The 19,329-nt window shown below is 41.3% G+C and overlaps 1 protein-coding gene across 1 annotated transcript in view; it reads right to left on the reverse strand.

Annotated features, from left to right (window-relative positions):
• RPGRIP1 (RPGR interacting protein 1) overlaps nt 1–19,329 on the reverse strand; it is a 66,130-nt gene that overhangs the window by 40,321 nt on the left and 6,480 nt on the right. The window contains 10 exon segments of the mRNA XM_087859037.1: nt 357–517; nt 2,658–2,803; nt 4,791–4,864; nt 5,351–5,497; nt 6,552–6,575; nt 9,322–9,427; nt 11,303–11,416; nt 11,944–12,034; nt 13,177–13,442; nt 16,066–16,198. Of these exon segments, the coding sequence (XP_087715163.1) occupies nt 357–517; nt 2,658–2,803; nt 4,791–4,864; nt 5,351–5,497; nt 6,552–6,575; nt 9,322–9,427; nt 11,303–11,416; nt 11,944–12,034; nt 13,177–13,442; nt 16,066–16,198 (1,262 nt within the window).

Genomic DNA, 19,329 nt, shown 5'->3' on the forward strand with positions numbered 1-19,329 from the left:
GTTGTTGGTAACAGTAAAACAGCAGCAGCAGGAGTGAAAGGGGACTGTATCACTTCACAAGGGCTCTCTCCCCTACTTGCTCATGTTCAGTCCACCAGTAGGTTACACAGCCTCTAATGGCTGTTCGCTCCTCAGCAGATCATTTCAAGTCCTCGTCTGAAAAAGCTTTCTAAATGCTGTGAGCTGGAAAGGGTGGGGAAAATGTGTGGAGCTCATGAAGCTATCTGTATTCTCTGCCTTCTCCCAGCCTTCTGAAGACTGCCCTCAACCATCATTTCTTCCAGGGATTTCTGCCAGACATCCCTCACGGGGGATCCCTCTGTTCAGGGGACTTGCTTGATTACACATGCTCTTACCTCTGTCGGATCAGTGTCTTGGGACAGAGCTGGCTGAGAGGCTGGTTTGTATTGTCTGTCAGGAGACTGGGAAACTGTCTCTTGCTTTTGGAGGATCTCTACTTCCTGCTTATGCTTCTGAAGCAGATTGGTGACTTCAAGCTGCAGATCCTTGTTCTGAGCTGGGGGTGGGGGGGGGGATCATCCAGAAAGTTGAAACTCTGTAGTTATCAGTAACCATGCTTAAAGTTGGACCGAGTGCAAATTAAATTTTCCCACTAATGTTTTTTTTTTTTTAAAGAAGCTTCTTTTTTCTTTTTTTTTTTTTTTAAAGACTTCATTTATTTATTTGACAGAGACAGCCAACGAGAGAGGGAACACAAGCAGGGGGAGTGGGAGAGGAAGAAGCAGGCTCCCAGCGGAGCAGGGAGCCCGATGTGGGGCTCGATCCCAGGACTCCAGGATCACGCCCTGAGCCAAAGGAAGACGCTTAACGACTGAGCCACCCAGGCGCCCCAAATTTTCCCACTAATGTTTAACTCATTTTATAAATTATCCTTAGGGAAGCAATCCTGTCTTATTTCTACAAAGGGGTTCTGGCTTATTGACCCAGTAAACTGACCTGACACTAGGACTCCAAAAACAAAACAAAAAACACCTGTGGCACTGTAAAAACAAAAACAAAAACAAAAACAAAAACAAAAACAAAAACAAAAACAAAAACACCACAACCACCACCAGCAGCAAACAGAGCCACTTGGCTGACTGGGATAGTATGAAGTTTTGTTTTGTTTTTAATTTTTACTTTAAGTAGGCTCCACAACCAATGTGGGGCTTGAACTCAAAACTGTGAGATTAAGAGTTGTATGCTCTACCAACTGAGCCAGCCAGGCACCTCTACAGTGCAAACTTTTCTTTTTTAAAAAGATGTTAGTTAGTTAGTTAGTTAGTTAGTTAGTTAGTTAGTTAGTTAGTTAGTTAGTTATAAGAGAGAGAGAGTACATGAGGTGGGAGGGTGTAGGAGAGGGGGAGAGAGAAGCAAACTCCTCACTGAGCAGGAAGCCTGACACAGGGCTTGATCCAGGACCCTGAGAGATCATGACCTGAGCCAAAGGCAGATGCTTCGCTGAATGAGCCACTCAGGTGCCCCTACAGTGCAAACTTTTTGATAGCACCAGCCAAACCAGTATCTTCCCAACTCCTCCCCAACTCCATTCTGACTTCCATGCTATTGGTTCCCTGTGGTACCTCCCAGTCCCATCCTAACCTAGACAGGGGGAGAATGGGCGTTTGGCCATTTCTGCGTGCATGTATTTTGGGGGGGGGGGTATGGGTGTTTCAGGGAAGGAAGGTGATCAGTATTTGGTGTGATCATTTCATTATCATGCATTAGGGGAGGGGACTTTAGACTAGATTATCCCAAGGTCTGTACAATACTTCACTTGTATCTCATACATACTACAAGGTCCTTAGCATGTGCTCCTGAGTTTTATCCCTTTATGGTTCCTATCTCTATTTTCCTTGATATCATACTTCTTTTCCTTCACTCTTCTATGTGAATATACTGGAATCTAATGAAATCTAACCTTGACATGACTAAATGTTAAGGCCCAGCCTAGCAAAAAGAAGTGAGACAAAGGTCTCTTCGACAGTATTTAATTAATCTTCAGAATAACTACCTACTATGATCTCAGAGTTAAGACAGGGGAAAATGGAAGTGGTAACCCAGAGCAGTGATTTGCTTCGAAGTTTGAGGTATCAGGCGCTAAAACAAAACAAAACAAAACAAAACAAAACAAAACAAAACAAAACGCCAAGACTCCCAGTCGCCTCTAGAATGACTGGTAAGAATAAAAAGCACTTTCGATAAATAAAGTGAATGTTTAAAAACAACAAATTTAAGGGGCACCTGGGTGGCTCAGTTGGTTGAACAACTGTTCAACTCTTGATTTTGGCTCAGGTCATGATCTCAGGGTCGTGAGATTGAGCCCCACCTCGGGCTCCATGCTGGACATGCAGCCTGCTTAAGATTCTCTCTCTCTCCCTCTGCCTTGGCTCTCTCTCTCTCTCAAAAAGCAAATAAATAAATAAAAACAATAAATTTAAGAGTTGCCATCCTCTCAAATGAAAGCTCATCACTTATAAAAACCTCTGCATGTGAGGTAGGTGCCATGCTTTCTTGATTGTAAATCTGATCTGATTGCCAGTGTTCTTATTCTAGTTAATCCTGATCCACACAAAAATGGATGGCCCAAGTTCCCCTCACCCACACCAGACGTAGAGGATGCCTCCCTTGAGAAAGGTCTTCACAGCCTGACCTACCTTTCTCTCTGGACAGCTGAAGTAAGACTTTTCTCCTCTCCTCCAGCTCAGCATCCAGCTGGTCCTGCAACTGAGAGACTTGCTGCTGGAGCTGTTCTCCTCCGAGCTGAGAGCTCCAGTGAGGCTGATTACTGCTGTCCAGCATGCTGAAAATGGGACGCAAGTAAGGAGCAAGGAGAGAGCTGTCGGATAAACACTCAAAGGTATGTGATGTGACGTCTTTATTACACAGTTTCAGCATCTCCTGGGCCTAGCACATCATTCATTCCCTTACATGTTCTTTTCTGTCCCTGCTTTCTCTGTAACTGTCATTTCCAACTGCCTTGGAACTTCTGGGCCCTACTGAGGAGCTCCTTAGTATCACTTCTGTTTAGGTCTCAGATATCACACGGGAGGAAACAACCCAAGTCACATCTATTTCCCAAGAACTTCTCCAGCATGATAGCTTTCTTCAGGTACTGTATACCGAGACACTCTCAGGTCTGCTGAATTAAAAACAAGGAACAGGGGCACCTGGGTGCCTCAGTCCAAAGAGCATGCGACTCTTGATTGTGGGGATGTAAGTTCAAGCCCCATGTTGGGTGCAGAGGTTAAATAAACTTTCAAAGAAATGAGGAACAAAATATTCCTCTTTTCCTTACTCCATTCCTCTATCTACCTTCACCGATGGCTGGTTTAGAGAATACTTGCCTTTGAGCTAAATTATAAATTACTATACTGAAGGGCAGGAGCTAACCTTTAAATGACTGTACCCTGCACACCACTGTAACTAGCTGTCAGGGCAGACCCATTTTGAGTGTAAAACACACAAGGTCTGTCTTTATTTACATAAGTGAAGTGACATTGATAAGCTATTATTTCTGCAGATGTCTTTTTCCTATTTTTTTCATTTGAATAAATGTGGTCTAAAAACAGCTTGCTTAAGCTAGTATTAAGAGTTCTTGGGGTGCCTGGGTGGCTCAGTCAGTTAAGTGTCCGACTCTTGATCTCAATGTCATGAGTTCAAGCCCTGCGTTGGGCTCCACGCTGGGCATGGAGCCTACTTAAAAAAAAAAAATGTTCTTGACACTTCCTAGCCATACATTACATGATGATCCAAGCAGGTAACATTCTGAGTGATGAAGGGAAGAGGCTAATAGTAATGTTTGCTACACAGACTCTTCAAAGTGGATAATCCCCACACCACTCTGTTTCACTGAGTCGAAGAGCATCAGATATTCCCACGATGCTCCCATACCATCTCCCCAATCTATCCCCTACTGACTTTAACTGAGGCAGAAGCCGTGTTTAACTTTTTTTTTAAACCTCCAGGTATTTATTTTATTTTTAAAGATTTATTTATTTAAGAGAGAGAGAGAGCAGGGGGTGGGGCGGGGAGGACAGAAGGAGAGAGTCTTAAGCAGACTCCACGCTGTGCTCGGAGTCCACTGTGGGGCTCAGTCTCATGACCCTGAGATCATGAGCTGAGCTGAAATCAAGAGTTGGACACTTAACCAACTGCACTACCCAGATGCCCCTAAACTTTCAGATATTTTAAATTTCAAATTAATAAATGAATATGTTTGTTGTAAAAAAATTAAAATGATACAGAAATATATAGATTAAAAGTGAAGGTGCCTCTCTGCCCTACTCCAATCCTTTCATCTCATGAGAGGTTTGCTGATTCTCTCTCTCTCTCTCCCTCTCTCACACACACACATCCCCCATAAATGAAGTCAGAATTAACATATTCTGTTACAACTTGACTTTTCTTTTAATAATATATCTTAGACATATAAGTCTACCTCACTTTTAACAGCTTCATAGTAGTTTATTGTGGGGATGCAACATTATTTAAAATTTCTATCAAAGGAAATTTGGATGTTTCCACCTTTTTTTAAACTATTAGTAACAATGTAGTAATTAACATTCTTATTATACATTATCTTTGCAAATACATGTATATGCATGTTTAACATTTTGATAGCATCGAATTCCCTTCCAAAAAGACTGTAGCAATTTATATTCTCACTAACAGTGTCAAGTACCAGCTTCCCCTTATCCACACTAGACATTGTTTTAGAATGTGAGGGTACTTTTCTATAATTGTCTTTTATAACAAACAGTGCTCTGGGACCCAAACTTGATACTCACTTTTCTAAAAGTTTGTCATAATTGTCATTCAGCAAGTTTCGTTCTTTTTCCAAATCTTCAACTCTCTCCTGAAACTAAGAATGACAGTAGAGTGCCTGAGATAAAGTCGTAACACCTATCGCCTTGCACCTGTCTCCCTTCTTCTGTGGCAGAGTGGGGTTTGGGTAGGAGGCTTTCTATGTTCATGTCTCATGTCTATGAGGAGCTATTCAACCAGAAAGACTTGAACCAACTGGTGTAATAGAAACTTTTATTAGAAACAATGAGGATACTCTGAAGCAAATTTTCATAGTGTCTCGGTTTCTACTGTTAAGGAAGCAGCAGAACATTATAATAGAGCAAAAACTTTGGAGAACAGACACGAGTATAAAACCCAGTTTTCCTCCTAATGTTGTAATCTTGAGCAACTTATTTAACCACTTGGAGCCTCATTTTTCTCATTTGAAAAAATGAAATAGCCATAGTGTTGCTAAGATACACTTTTTAACATCTCTGAAACTGAAATGTAACTTACAACTGATGCTTACAACTGAGACCTTGCAATTATTATTGTTATTTACCTCCTTCAGTGTTATCTGCAGGATGGACACGTCTTCCAGTTGGCTCTTCAAGCTCACAGCCTTCTTGCTCTGCTCCTTCAGTTCTGCCCTGAGCTCATTCACTTGCCCGAGGAGGGCATCATGGGCCGCACTCAGGATTCCCTGATTCTGGGGCAAAAGGAAAGTTGCTCTGGGAATGATCATATCACTCAGCAGAAATGGTCTCAAGATACCAGCAACCCTAGCATTCCCTAGTGGATGTCAAGAATGGTTTTGATTAATAGCATGGTGCCTTTGTACTGTAAACTGGCCTTGTTTATCACTCTAGTGTTTCTCAGGAATTATTGTCTCCCTGTTAGTGAGGATTTTCTGCTGCAGGAAACTATAATGCATAATTGGAGCATTAATTTTCCCGAGGTTCAAATTAAACCCTGGCTCTAAGTGAAGTGACAATTTTCATAGCTGCCTTTATGTTCTAAGCTATCTGAGTGCTTCTTAGGGTGATTCATTCTTCCCTTTGCACCTAGCAAAGTGACATGTTAACTCTAGAAGGTAAGTGTGCGTTTGTTCTGGTGGACATCTCTGGTGAGGAACAGCTGTGGCTATTCATGCTGGGAACTCTGCCCGCACCTGGCTTTACCCGCATCCCACTCACAGCAGTGAAGGGTGCTGAACATTTAAGAACATTAGAGAAGGTATGCAACAACTTTGTTATATTTCATCACCTTATACATGCTAGAGGAATACTTAGAAATTTCTGAACAAATGCTATATAATTCTCTCTAGCAATAGGCTGAAAAATACTATTCTACATATTTCAGATCTCATATTTCAGTTTAATGAAAATGGCACAATAAATATCTTCTGATCACAGTAATAGGGCATTTGTCGTAATAGAAATTACAGGTCATAATAACTTCGATTTACTTGGCTAAATTCTGGTGTTATGTTACTTGAAGATTAATACGAATTTCTTTGGGTTTTATTACTCTTATACTAAGAAACAGAGTTTCAAAAAATCTTTATTAATGGGGTGGGGGAATGGGATAGACCGGTGATGGGTAGTAAGGAGGGCACGTATTGCATGGTGCACTGGGTGTTATACACAACTAATGAATCATCGAGCCTTACATCGGAAACCGGGGATGTACTGTATGGTGACTAACATAATATAATAAAAAATCATTAAAAAAAAAAATAAATAAAAATCTTTATTAAGTACTTTCTGGAGCAGAGTTTCATATGCCTGAAAGAAAGAAATACATATTATTCTACTGATTTATCAACTCGATATTTGTTTTGGTATTTACACTGTAATACAAATGTATAAATGGTTAGTTTAAGAGATATTTAAAAATTCTCATACGCAACTAATGAATCATTAAACACTAAAATAAAATTCTCATAAATCAAGTCAATTTGTGTACTTGTTTACTAATTGCTGCTACTTTTCCCTTGCTCTAGCTTGCCAGGAGGTCTGTGAATGCAACAGATAACACAATTTCTTTAAGAAGCATGAAGTGTCATTTATTCGTATTTGTATTGCATTTGGTGGGATATCCAAGAAAAATCTTGCTATCTCTTACTCAGCATGCTTCAGAAAGTTTTCTTTCCAGTGTTAGAAACAGAAAAGGCAACACTAAGCAAACTAACTGCAACAGCTGTTATTGATTGAGCAGTACTGTGTATTTCATTATCTGTTACACTAAGATCATTATAATTATTTCACATATATTATCTCATTTAATCCTCACAGCATATCTGCGAGGTAGTTATTATTACTGAAATCTTAAAAATGAGAAGCCCAGAGCTCAGAGAGCTAAGCCACCTGCTCAGAGACACAGGGCCACAGGGCCATCAAGTCAGCCCTTCTGACTCCGGAGTCTGTGCTACCAACCACCATATGTACTGCTAAGGGATTAAGAGAAGGCAAACTTTTTTACGTGCGTGTGTAAGAAAGGATGACTAGAAAGGCAAACTGCTGGAGAAAAACAAATTGGAAACCCCGCATTTTAAACAATGGTGGGTGATTACTCACCATTTTAGGTCATCTCTACTACCACCACTAACATGGGTAAGGATTTAGAACAGCTTGCTTCCTTTTTTCCTTTAACGCAATGGAGGAATAGATGGGGTTTTAAAAAAAAAAATGTAATCCTACAGATATTGCTATTTACCCATACAATTTTAAAATATCTTCCTTCCCATGTTCCTACATTCTGTAAGTGCTACCAAATTAACCAAAAGAATACAAGCATATGCATAGTTCTCTACGACACACAGGTTTGGGGGCTGACCTTGTGAAGATGCCTTTCATCCCCTCAGAAGTACCCAATCTAGAAGAATGACACCACCGTCATCTTCTTGCCCACGCCGGAGACCCAGGAATCGTCTTCCGCTTCCCCTTCTCCTCCACCCATTCCCTTTTGGTGATGAAGTCCATTCTTCTATCTCCTGGAAGTTCCCAATACAGCCCTTTCTCTGTGGGCCCCTCTCACTGCCCTGGTTGGGACCCTCATCTACGTCTCTTGGACCACTGCAGTCTATTTTTTACCTGATCACTTTACTTGTACCAGGCACCTGTATCATTCACTCCACTGCCAGATGATCTTTCCTTCTGGTTTTGTGATAAGTTGAAAATTTCAGAAAAATATAAAGATAATACCAGTCCTCTATAATTCTACTACTCAGAGTTAATCATTATTATTGCTTTATAATAGTTTTTTAAAAGTATCTTTATTAAAACGTATTTCAAAAAATTTCAAACATTAAAAAAAAAAAGGCAAAGTGATCACTTTGGGGAAAAAACTGACCATGTTGTCAACTTACTCAAAACCTTTCTACAGCTCCCTACTGTCTATGGGATAAAGTCTAAAATCCTGATCAGGCTTCCATGATCCAGTCCCTGATGTTTCTCACCTCTGTGCCCTGGCCTACACCTCTCCTCCCCTGGAAAACCCTCCCCTCTCTTGAATACTCATTAACACCTGCTAATCTTTCAGTATCCCAATATTTGGCTCATGAATATACCCCTTTATGAATCCTTTCTGGATCCCGCACCCCAATCTCTGGGAGATCTGACTCTGTGTCCTTGTGTTCCTGCCAATACCCTGTACGTGGATAGCTGTATTTGTTCACAACTTGTTCTCTCACTCTGGTAAGTTCCTTGAAGGCAGGAGCTGTCTTACTTTGTAATATTTGTGTCTCAGTGCTTTGCACAGTCCCTGGTACTCAATAAATATTTATACAATAAAAAAATGGTGCTGATCTATCACTTAGACCCTTGATGCCTATTTACACCATTCATTTATGAATTTCTCTTGTATGGTAATGAGAAAAGAGCATGAGCCTTGGTGCCAGATAAACCCGGACTCAAAGCCTGCTCTGCCCCTTAGTATTTTTAATGACTTATGCAAGTTACTTCTTTGAGTCTCAGTTCCCTCATTCATTAAATGTACTTACATTGAGGGTGTTGTCAGGCTTAAATGAGATCATGACTGTAAGCAGCTGGGACAGAGTCCAGCACATGGAGAGTCCTCAGGAGAGACTCGTCTCCTTCCCTTCCCCTGTGACTGCTCTTGGCTTCCCAACTTAATTACATTCTGGTGTGGGCCTTGGCTGGGACCTTAACTCTGGTACAAGTTAACCCCACTTAATTCCACCTTAGAAGGCAAGGCTTGAGCCTTCTTCATAATAGAGAGATAATGGAAGTATTGGAAAAAGAATGGACTTAGAATTGCAGGCTTGGATTTGAATATCCCCTATAAGTTGTGTGACAAATAATTTAATTTCTCTCAGCTGTGGTCTTCCATGTATATAATGGAAAAAATAATACTGACTCTTTTCCCCCAAAATTGGCAACAGGCAGTCCCCATTGGAACTGGATGCCTGATTAGGCCCAGCAGGGCTTCTCAAATAGCCAAGGAAGCCAGGGGGTCTGAGATTTGAGGGTACCCCAGACCATCCCACACTGCCCTGCCCTGGCAGCTCACCTCCTGAACTTCTGTTAACTGTGCTTTTGTTGCGACCAGTGAGGTATTCCTTTCATGCAAGAGCTTCTTAAGCCGAATCAGCTCTATATTCTCCTTAATGGAAGCTCTGCAGAAAGAAGACAGTGCTAAGACATTCTGTGAATAGACAGAATTAAACACCTTTTCCCTCAATATTGTACAAGAATACCTTCCTCTTGCCTCTTGCCCTATCTCACCCACAGCATACCAGAAGGAGGAAGCAAATGTCCACTCCAATAAATAATCTCTCTCCCATTTCCCCTCATATCAGCTGGGATTCAATAAAGACACCACCAACCCTAAACTCTGTGTTTGAGAAAACATAATAACTATTTTTAAAATTATGGTGCTCACGATTTCCCATAAACCTTGTAAAGTCCAGCTGAGTCTGAGTCCTGTTTCCTCAGAGAAACCAGAATGGTATGGATATGGAGGGGAACACCGGGGAAATTATTATTTCTCAACCTAGGAGAACATATTTTCTTTATTATTTCTAAGGTATTGAGGTGGATTTGGGTTCATTAGGCTCTATCTCAGTGATTCCCAGTCTTAGCTGCTTGTTAGAATCTTCTGGGGAAATCTTTACACCTATACTGCCTGAAGTCCACCGCCAAATAATTGAAAGGGAAGCTCTGGGGTGGGGCCCAGTTTCTGTGGGTTTGTTTGTTTTTTTAATTTTCAGGATCTGTTCATATGAAATAAATTATAAGATATACAAGCTTTTGATGTTATTTATTTATTTTTGTGTATGTTCTATATTGTATTCCCTCATGTATCATTTCTTATTTTCGTACTATTGTCTTTTTTGGAATAGAACATTTCTTTTTTCCTCCAAATTTTTATCTAAATTCCAATTAACATACAGAGTAGTACTGGTTTCAGGTGTAGAATTTAGTGATTCATCTTACATACGTCAGCCAGTGCTCATCACAACAGTGCCCTCCTTAATACCCATCACCCATTTAACCCATCCCCACTCACCTACCACCCCTCCAGGCTTCTGTGGTTTTAAAAGGTATCCAGATTGAAAACTATCTTTGAATATGGATGTTTCCAGCAGTTTCATTCATGATGGCCAAAATGTGGAAGCAACCGAGACATCATTTGTAGGTGAACAGATAAACTATGGTCCATCCAGACAATGGAACGTTATTCAGTGCTAAAGGAAATAAGCTATCAAGCCATGGAAAGACGTGGGGGAAACTTAAATGCATATTGCTAAGTGAAGCCAATCTGAAAAGACCGTATAGTGTATTTGTCCAATTACAGGACATTCTGGCCAAGGCAAAATCATAAAGACAGTAAAAAGATCAGTGCTGCCAGAGGTAAGGGGGTAGGGAAGGATAAACAGGCAGAGCACAGAGGATGTTTAGGGCAATGAACCTACTCTCTATGATACTACAATGGTGGATACATGTTTCTCCATCTGTCCAAACCCACGGAATGTGCAACACCAAGAATGAACCCCACGGTAAACTATAGACTTTGGATGATAATGATGTGTAAGTATGGGTTCACCCACGGTCAAAAAATACAACTGTGGTATGGGATGTTGATAGTGTGGGAGGCTGTGGATGCACGGTGATGAGCGGTATATGGGAAATCTCTAATTTCTGCTCAATTTTGCTGTGAATCTAAAACTTCTCTAAAAAATAAAGTCTACTTTTTAAAAAAGTTCTCTAAAACTGATGCGCAGTGAGCGCTGAGAGCCCCTATCTGGTGATGAGGATGAAAAAGTCTTCCTTCTGTGATGTGAAACAACAAACCTAATATACACAAACACTCTCTTTAGGTGAATCCATTTCTTAACCCACATGGGAATTCACGGCTAGTTCTCAGATTAAATTTAAGATTGAATTTAATCCCAAGAATTCTCCTTTCCTCTGGCAGAGGAAAACTACAAATAAGAATCTCTTACTTTTTTAGTTCATATGGCTTGAGGCACGGAATGCCACTCTCTTACCGAAGTTCTGTGGCCTTCTGAGCACACTCCAAAGAGCTCCTCTGTTCAAAATCTTCATCTTTGGACCACATTTTCTCAGGAGACTTGGGTGGATCTTCCACTCGCATAGTATTGCTGGTCATAACATGAGCACTGTTAGGCATGCACAGACCAACGAGTTTAGTCAGAATCATGACTTTGCTGAAAGACATTAGACTCTTAGAATTAGGAATATTACACACAAAAAGAAGAAAAAGAAACTGCTCTTACAGAGGTTTAGAACCGACTTCTCACATGTATGAAGAGAAGTGAGAGGAGTTAATAATTTTGATATGTGCGATGGACAATCTTACAAAATACAGCTTTCAAGTGTCAAACAGAAATATAAATGAATTATGACCTGAAGGAGAAAAATAGAAGGGAAAGAGAGGGAATACCTTCAATGAAGAAAGGGCCTTTATTTGTCTTTCCTTCAAAGACAGAGAGATGCTTATTTTCCATTTTTAAGCAACGAAGTTGAAATTTGACCTACAGCTGACTTTCATCTTCTCCGATTATGCTGGGAAGACTTGAAAATGCCAACAATTCACTTGTTGCCTAAATGATGTACTTCCAATTAAAGCTGAAAGAGGAACGGTGCAGGATAAATGAGAAGAACTCACAGTTCACTGGGCGTTTCACCTCTGGTCTTCCCATCTGTCACATGGTCCTTGAATGTGGGAGGGGCTGTGTAGCTCGGCCTGTCACTGGGCCCTGAAAGTTCAGACAGAAGATGCAGACTCTGCAACAGATTTCTCCAGAACACCAAGTGCCAAACCTAGGGAGCCTTGAGACCTGGGGGAAATCCTCATAAAGACCGCTGATGCCGGAGGAGAGGTTCTCAGCCTTTACGCTTGCACAGACGTACAACTATAGACTCACTAAGCCAGCGGGACTACAATCTGCCAAGTACAGGAGTATAAATGGGAAGAAGAAAAGTGCAAAGAAGAAAGGGACTGCATGTCTAACTCTAAGGCATCTTTATCTCTGGTGCCTGGTATGGAACTGGTACTCAATAATGCTGAAGTCAAACTGAACTGAAACTTAAGACTTACTTAATTTTTCTACTTTTAGCTGTTTTTGCAAAGATTCATTTGGCTCCAGGAGGGAGTTTGAAAATACAGAACCATATGAAACAAATCTAACATTGAATCCCCAGGGTAAACACACCCCATTCGCATGGGGTGGGTAGGCTAGGTGAAGGAAATTTACACAAACCATTTTATTAAATTCACTGTTGGGTTTCCAGCAGCCAGAGACTGAGCCATTTGGAATACAGGAAGAAGAGAAATTGCAACTGCTCACTTACAGCTGGACTTCTAGGCCTGGACTTCAGGCATGGGCTTTAGACATCCCTGAACTGGTGGAATTGTATGCAAAGTTTTGACTGCGTGTATGTGCACTTTTCTTGGAAGGAGACCTAGCTTTGATCATGGCTTCAAAGGAGTCCACTTCCCCCCAAAAAGCGAAGAACCCCAGTTTTAGAGACCCTGCCACTTAGCCCAGGCTCCCATAGTCCCTGTAGAGGAACCTGTCTTAGGTCACTGCCACTCACACTGGAGTGGGACATGAACGTCACTTTTAATCTACTTTCTAGGCCTACTGCAGAACCGGACCAGCAAAATCCCTGTTTCGCTTGTCTGATTCTTCCTCCACTGTACTTCACGCTGAACTGAGAATTTTGAACCTGACAAACCACCCAAGGACAAAAAGATTCTAGGGAGGTAGAAAGCACCGGGAACAAAAGGACAAAATGGGGCGGTGGGTGAAACAAAGCAGCGAAGAGGAAAATGTGGCTGACACATAAATCTTTCCCACTGTTTCAGCGCTGTTGGAAGCTTGGTTCTGAACCTCACCCCTCTTGCGTTTCTCGGGGGATGGTGCACCGGCGGTGCGGAGCTGTCTGTGTCCCGCGCGGAGCCGGGGCTGGCAGCATCGGGGAGCAGGGGGGCCGACACGCTGGAACTGCGGTTGCAGCCCATGCATCAGGGGGCGCTGGTGCTTAGCGGGGGCCTGCCACCACCCGGCATTCCGCCGCCGCCTTGCCGGCTGCTCTGCCTCGGCCGCCTCCGCCCTCGGGTCCCGGCCCGCCGCCCTCAGCCGGAGCAATGCTGTTCTCATCCTAGGAGCAAAAGTAGAGACGGTGGGAACAGCTCCTCCTTCTGTCAACTTGTGTTACCATTTCTACAGTTGATTTGGTGGCACACAATCATGAACTGATCTGTGATACAAATTATCTACTGTGGTCTATTATTTGCACTTTAAAACATTAATTTTCTATGTCCAATTAACTCTTGGAGGGCAGGGACATTGTGGTGTCCATCTTTGTCCATTCTATTGCAATGATTACACCGTCTTAGTAAAAAATATTGGGGCACTCCTCAATATATTTATTTGTACATTTATTTTTAAATTATATGCATTTACTTCTGTCCTAATAAACTGTGGTCATGTTACAACATAAAAAGACTGATTTTTAAAGGGGAGATAATTAAATATAAGAAGAAATTTTAATATTTACTTCTCCCATCCCACTTGTCTGCACACCCCTGTATATGTGCCCAATTTTAAGGATTACTCCTCTATAGCCCTTAGTATACACCCAGCCTTACTTATAGTGGATAATCAATCAGTCTGTCATCTTTTCTTTTTTTTTTTTTTTTAAGTAATCTCTACATCCAAGGTGGGGTTTGAACTCACAACCCCAAGATCAAGAATTGCATGCTCTACAGACTGAGCCAACCAGGCACCCCCACTACTTGTCATCTTGACCTAAAATCATGCTTTCAATCTTTGCCATCACATTCTGTGGTCCCCCTGCCTGTTCTGACATACTATCTATGTAGCTTTTGGCATGGCATTAACCTTTCGTGCTCAGTTTCCTCATCTATGAATAAAGATAAAAATAGCACTCGCCTCATTAGATTGTTATGAGGATTAAATAAATTAATATACGTAGGGGCGCCTGGGTGGCACAGCGGTTAAGCGTCTGCCTTCAGCTCAGGGCGTGATCCCGGCGTTATGGGATCGAGCCCCACGTCAGGCTCCTCCGCTATGAGCCTGCTTCTTCCTCTCCCACTCCCCCTGCTTGTGTTCCCTCTCTCGCTGGCTGTCTCTATCTCTGTCGAATAAATAAATAAAATCTTTAAAAAAAAAAAAAATAAAATAAATTAATATACGTAAAGTGTTTAGAGCAGTGCTGTGTGTTGTAAGCACTGTAGGAGTTAGCTATTACTATATAACATTATATCCAGATAGAGAAATCAAGTCATGAAATATAGCCAGGTAATTTGCCCAAAGCCAGGGGGGTCAGGGGGATGGAATCTAATTTAGCCACTTAATATCTATAATCTCAAGTATTTTTTGGTTATCAATCAAGAAGCAAGATTTTTTGGCCTATGTGACCTTCTGCTTTCACCAGATTCTCGAGTTCTCCGCGATGCAAAACCACTCTGAAGAGTGCTGGCATACAATGGAAGCCTGTATCTGTATTTTTTTTTAAGTGGGCTCCATGCTGGGCCTGGAACCCAATGCAGGGCCTGAACTCAAACCCCAAGACCAAGACCCAAGCTAAGATGAAGAGTCGGACGCTTAACCAACTGAGCCACCCAGGTGCCCCTATATCCTGTAGATTCTAAATGAACCTCTGAACCACTCCTGGGGATTACCAGTGAGAAAGGAAAAAGTTGGTCTTGACATTGGGGAATTGATCTGACATAACTAGTTCCCAGTGTTGTTCGAAGCGAGCCTGGTGCTTATGGCTAGGCTATGTTATTATCCTGTTGGACATAATCTCACAGGACAACACTATCAGGCAAGGCCACTGAGACCATGATAGAGTGATACTGAACAAGGCCGCTGCATAATTTTGTCTAAACAAAGACAAAAACAAAGTCACTATGCCACACACAAAATACCAAATATTTTCTTTTCCTGGTAAATGAGTGACTGCTATTCTAACCAATTACAGCTTTAGCCTCACTCTAGTCTACCTCCCCTATAGATAAGATTTACTGAGAGATCAGGGCACCTGGGCAGCTCAGTTGGTTAGGTGTCTGACTTAGGCTCAGGTCATGAACTTGAGGGGGCCTGGACTCAGCAGGGAGTCTGCTTCTCCCTCTCCCTCTGCCCCTCCCCCAACTTGCGCATGCACTCGCCCCCACCCCCAGACAATAAATAAATGGAATCTTACAAAAAAAAAAAATTACTGAGATATCCAAACGCAGAATTTTCCCTGCTTTCTAATGATATCAAATCTGGAGCAAACTCCTGTTACCTTAGACCCTCCCACAAATCACCCAACTGAAACTCAAATCCTGTAATAGATTTTTTCAACATTCTCACTGAGATGACTGTAGTTCCCCATGATGTGCATTTCTCTAGCTGTAATGAATAACAAACCGAACTTGCTCAAACTACAGCTATGTTCCTGCTAGTCTTTGGCTGGAAGACATTGACACCAATATCCTCAACACATGTCTTAGAGATAAAATCTGAACTTTCAGAACTCTCTTTCTTCCCATCTGATTATCTATCCACACTCCAGGTCCCCACCCGAGAGACCCACTTTTGAAAGCCAATGTTGTAAAGTCACTGTACATGGTATGATTTCAGAGTTAAGAGCTTTCAGCGCTGCCACTTGCTTGCTAGCTGTGACTTTAGGAAAATTACTTAATCCTTCTCTTACTTGCCCCTGTTCCCCTTTGCTTCCGAGCTTTTAAAGACTTAAGGAGAACACGAGGTACCTTTTGATCTCATCCTGTTGCCTCCAAGAAAGCTCCTTCACCAACATGTGTTCTTCGCGAAGACGAAACAAGCTGTCCTCCAACTCTTCCCGGCTCATTCTGCTCAAGGGTGGTTGAGCTTTTATATTCTTACCTAAAGTCCCAGGAAAGGGTAAATAGGGATTATTTTTCCATGTAATTTTTTTTTTAACCCATCAGGTCTCTCATCGCATCTTGTCCAAAAGGCTTCAATCTATCTTGATTCAAGTGTTCGAGAGAAAATTCAGGAAGGATGTGAAATGTGTGCTAATGGATCTCTTTATCTTACATATCATTCCTGGATATGGAATATCATTCCATATTGTTCCAGCATAAGGTATGACTCAACGTCCTATCTAGAAAGTACATTCTCTCTTGTTTTAATTTAAATTTGATTAATTAACATATATTACTGGTTTCAGAGGTACAGGTCTATGATTCATCAGTCTTGTATAATACCCAGTGCTCATTACATCACATGCCCTCAATGTCCACCACCCAGTTACCCCATCCCTCCACCCCCCTCCCCTCCAGCAACCCTCAGTCTGTTTCCTATGATTAAGAGTCTTAGAAAGTACATTCCCTTTATAAAAATATCAAATAGAGCTGTCTACTTAATTTTTCTTTTTAATTACTCTTCTGTTTTTTCTCCTTACCAAATAATGTGGACCTAGACAAAGACTGTGCCCAAAACCATCTTCAAACTCTTGCTAAGGAAAAAGGATAGAAAGCTTGCTTGATTACCAAGAGTCATCTCATTTGTTTTTGTGGTCTGGGAAAGTGTCCCCAAAGTTGCCTCCTGGACATAGAGCATCTGCTTGGTCTAAGGGTGTGAGTGTTCACTGGCCCAGAGTCAGCTCTGATCTCATGGGAAAGATCCTAAAACTCCAGCACTCAAAATATAGCTCCTTTTCTGGGGCGCCTGGGTGGCACAGCGGTTAAGCGTCTGCCTTCAGCTCAGGGCGTGATCCCGGCGTTATGGGATTGAGCCCCACATCAGGCTCTTCCGCTGTGAGCCTGCTTCTTCCTCTCCCACTCCCCCTACTTGTGTTTCCTCTCTCACTGGCTGTTTCTATCTATGTCAAATAAATAAATAAATAAAATCTTTAAAAAATATATAGCTGCTTTTCTGGAAGAAAGAGCTCAAAACTTTAATCTCAGAAGCAGTCACCACTATCACCTCTCCGGTCTAGCCTTTGGAAATGATAAGTTTTTTTTAAAAAACAGCTTTATTGAAGTATAATTGGTATATAATTGGCACTGAATATATTTAAAGTATAAAATTTGGTTAACTTTGACATATGTATATAACAGTGAAACCATCACAATTAAGATTTAACATATCCATCATTGCCAAGTTTCCTTGTGCCCCTTTGTGATCCATTCCTCTCCACCCCATCCTAACCCCAATCCCACTTTAGTCCCCAGGCAACCACCAATATGGCATTATGTGGCTATAGTTTTGATTTTCTAGAATTTTATATAGATCAAATCATCCATTATGTACTCCTTTTATTTTTTATTTGGGGGGGTGGTTTGGCTTCTTTCACTCAGTATAATTATTTTGAGATTCATTCATGGTGTTTCTTATATCAATAGTTCCTTTTGATTGCTGGTAGCGTTTCACTGTATGGATATACCATAGTTTATTTATTCATTTACTGTTGGTGGGTATTTGAATTGTTGCCAGGTTTTGTCTGTTACAAATAGAACAGCTATGAAAATCTGTGTATAAGTCTTTGTGTGGACATGTTTTAATTTTTCTTGGGTAAATACACAGGAGTGAAATAGCTGGGTCATAAGATAGGTATATGTTTAACTTTTTAAAATCTGTCGAACTGTTTTCCAAATATATATATCTCACAATATATAATATTACATGTATTCTCTATTATTTCTTGGAACCACTTGAAAGTAAATTGTACACATGTCACATTACTTCTAAACACTTCATTGTATATTTCCTAAAAACAAGGACATAACCACAGTATAATTCTTTTTTTTTTTTTTAAAGATTTTATTTATTTATTCGACAGAGATAGAGACAGCCAGCGAGAGAGGGAACACAAGCAGGGGGAGTGGGAGAGGAAGAAGCAGGCTCACAGCGGAGGAGCCTGATGCGGGGCTCGATCCCATAACGCCGGGATCACGCCCTGAGCCGAAGGCAGACGCTTAACCGCTGTGCCACCCAGGCGCTCCCACACAGTATAATTCTAATTCCATTACTCCTTCTATGCTTATTAGTTGGAATTATACTATAAGGTAAAGATTTCTGTTTACTACACTTATTTGTTAATATATTTATTTACATCTATGCAATCTCATGGATTCCTATTTTATTCAATGGGTTATAATCCATCAATATCGTTATTCATTTTGAGTCCCAAATTGTCCCAGATTCAGCCAGTGGGAGCCTTTTCAGCTGGTTCTGGTGTCTTTTTAAAATATCTCTATGAGTTTTTGAGAACTTCCACATTTTAAAAAGTATTTTATTTATTTATTTATTTATTTGACAGAAAGAGCACAAGGAGGGGGAGCAGCAGGCAGAGGGGTAAGGAGGCTCCCCGCTGAGCAGAGAGCCTGACATGGGGCTTGATCTTAGGACCCTGGGATCATGACCTGAGCCAAAGGCAGATACTTAGCCAACTGAGCCACCCAGGTGGCCGGAGATCTTCCATATTTTTTGACACAATAAGATGTTCTAGGCTCACCTTGTACTTTTCTTGCCCAAATGGCTGGTTCCTTTTAGTTGAGAATTATATTTAAAACTAAGATGTGTGTGGGGCACCTGGCTGGCTCGGTGGGTAAATCATGCAGCTGTTGATCTCAGGGTTGTGAGTTCAAGCCCAATGTTGGGCATGAAGCCTACTTAAAGAAAAAACCAAAACCCAAACCAAAAAACTATAAGGTTGCCTAGCTGGCTCAGTCAGTAGAGCATGCCACTCTTGATTTTGGGGTCTTGAGTTCAAGTCCCACATTAGGTATAAAGCTGAATTAAAAACAACAACAACAATATTCAACATCACTAATGAAAAGATATTCAACATCACTAATAATCAGGGAAATGCAAATCAAAACCACAATGAAATATCAACTCACAACTGTCAGGATGGCTAATATCAAAAAAGACAATACCAAGTGTTGGCGCAGATGTGGAGAAAAAGGAACCCTCGTGCACTATTGGTAGGAACGTAAATTGGTGCAGCCACTGTGGAAAACAGTATGGAGTTTCCTCAAAAAAATTAA

This window comes from Ursus americanus, chromosome 35, assembly GCF_024610735.1.
Source record: "Ursus americanus isolate L20-20 chromosome 35, mUrsAme1.1.p, whole genome shotgun sequence".
NCBI classification, from domain to species: domain Eukaryota; kingdom Metazoa; phylum Chordata; class Mammalia; order Carnivora; family Ursidae; genus Ursus; species Ursus americanus.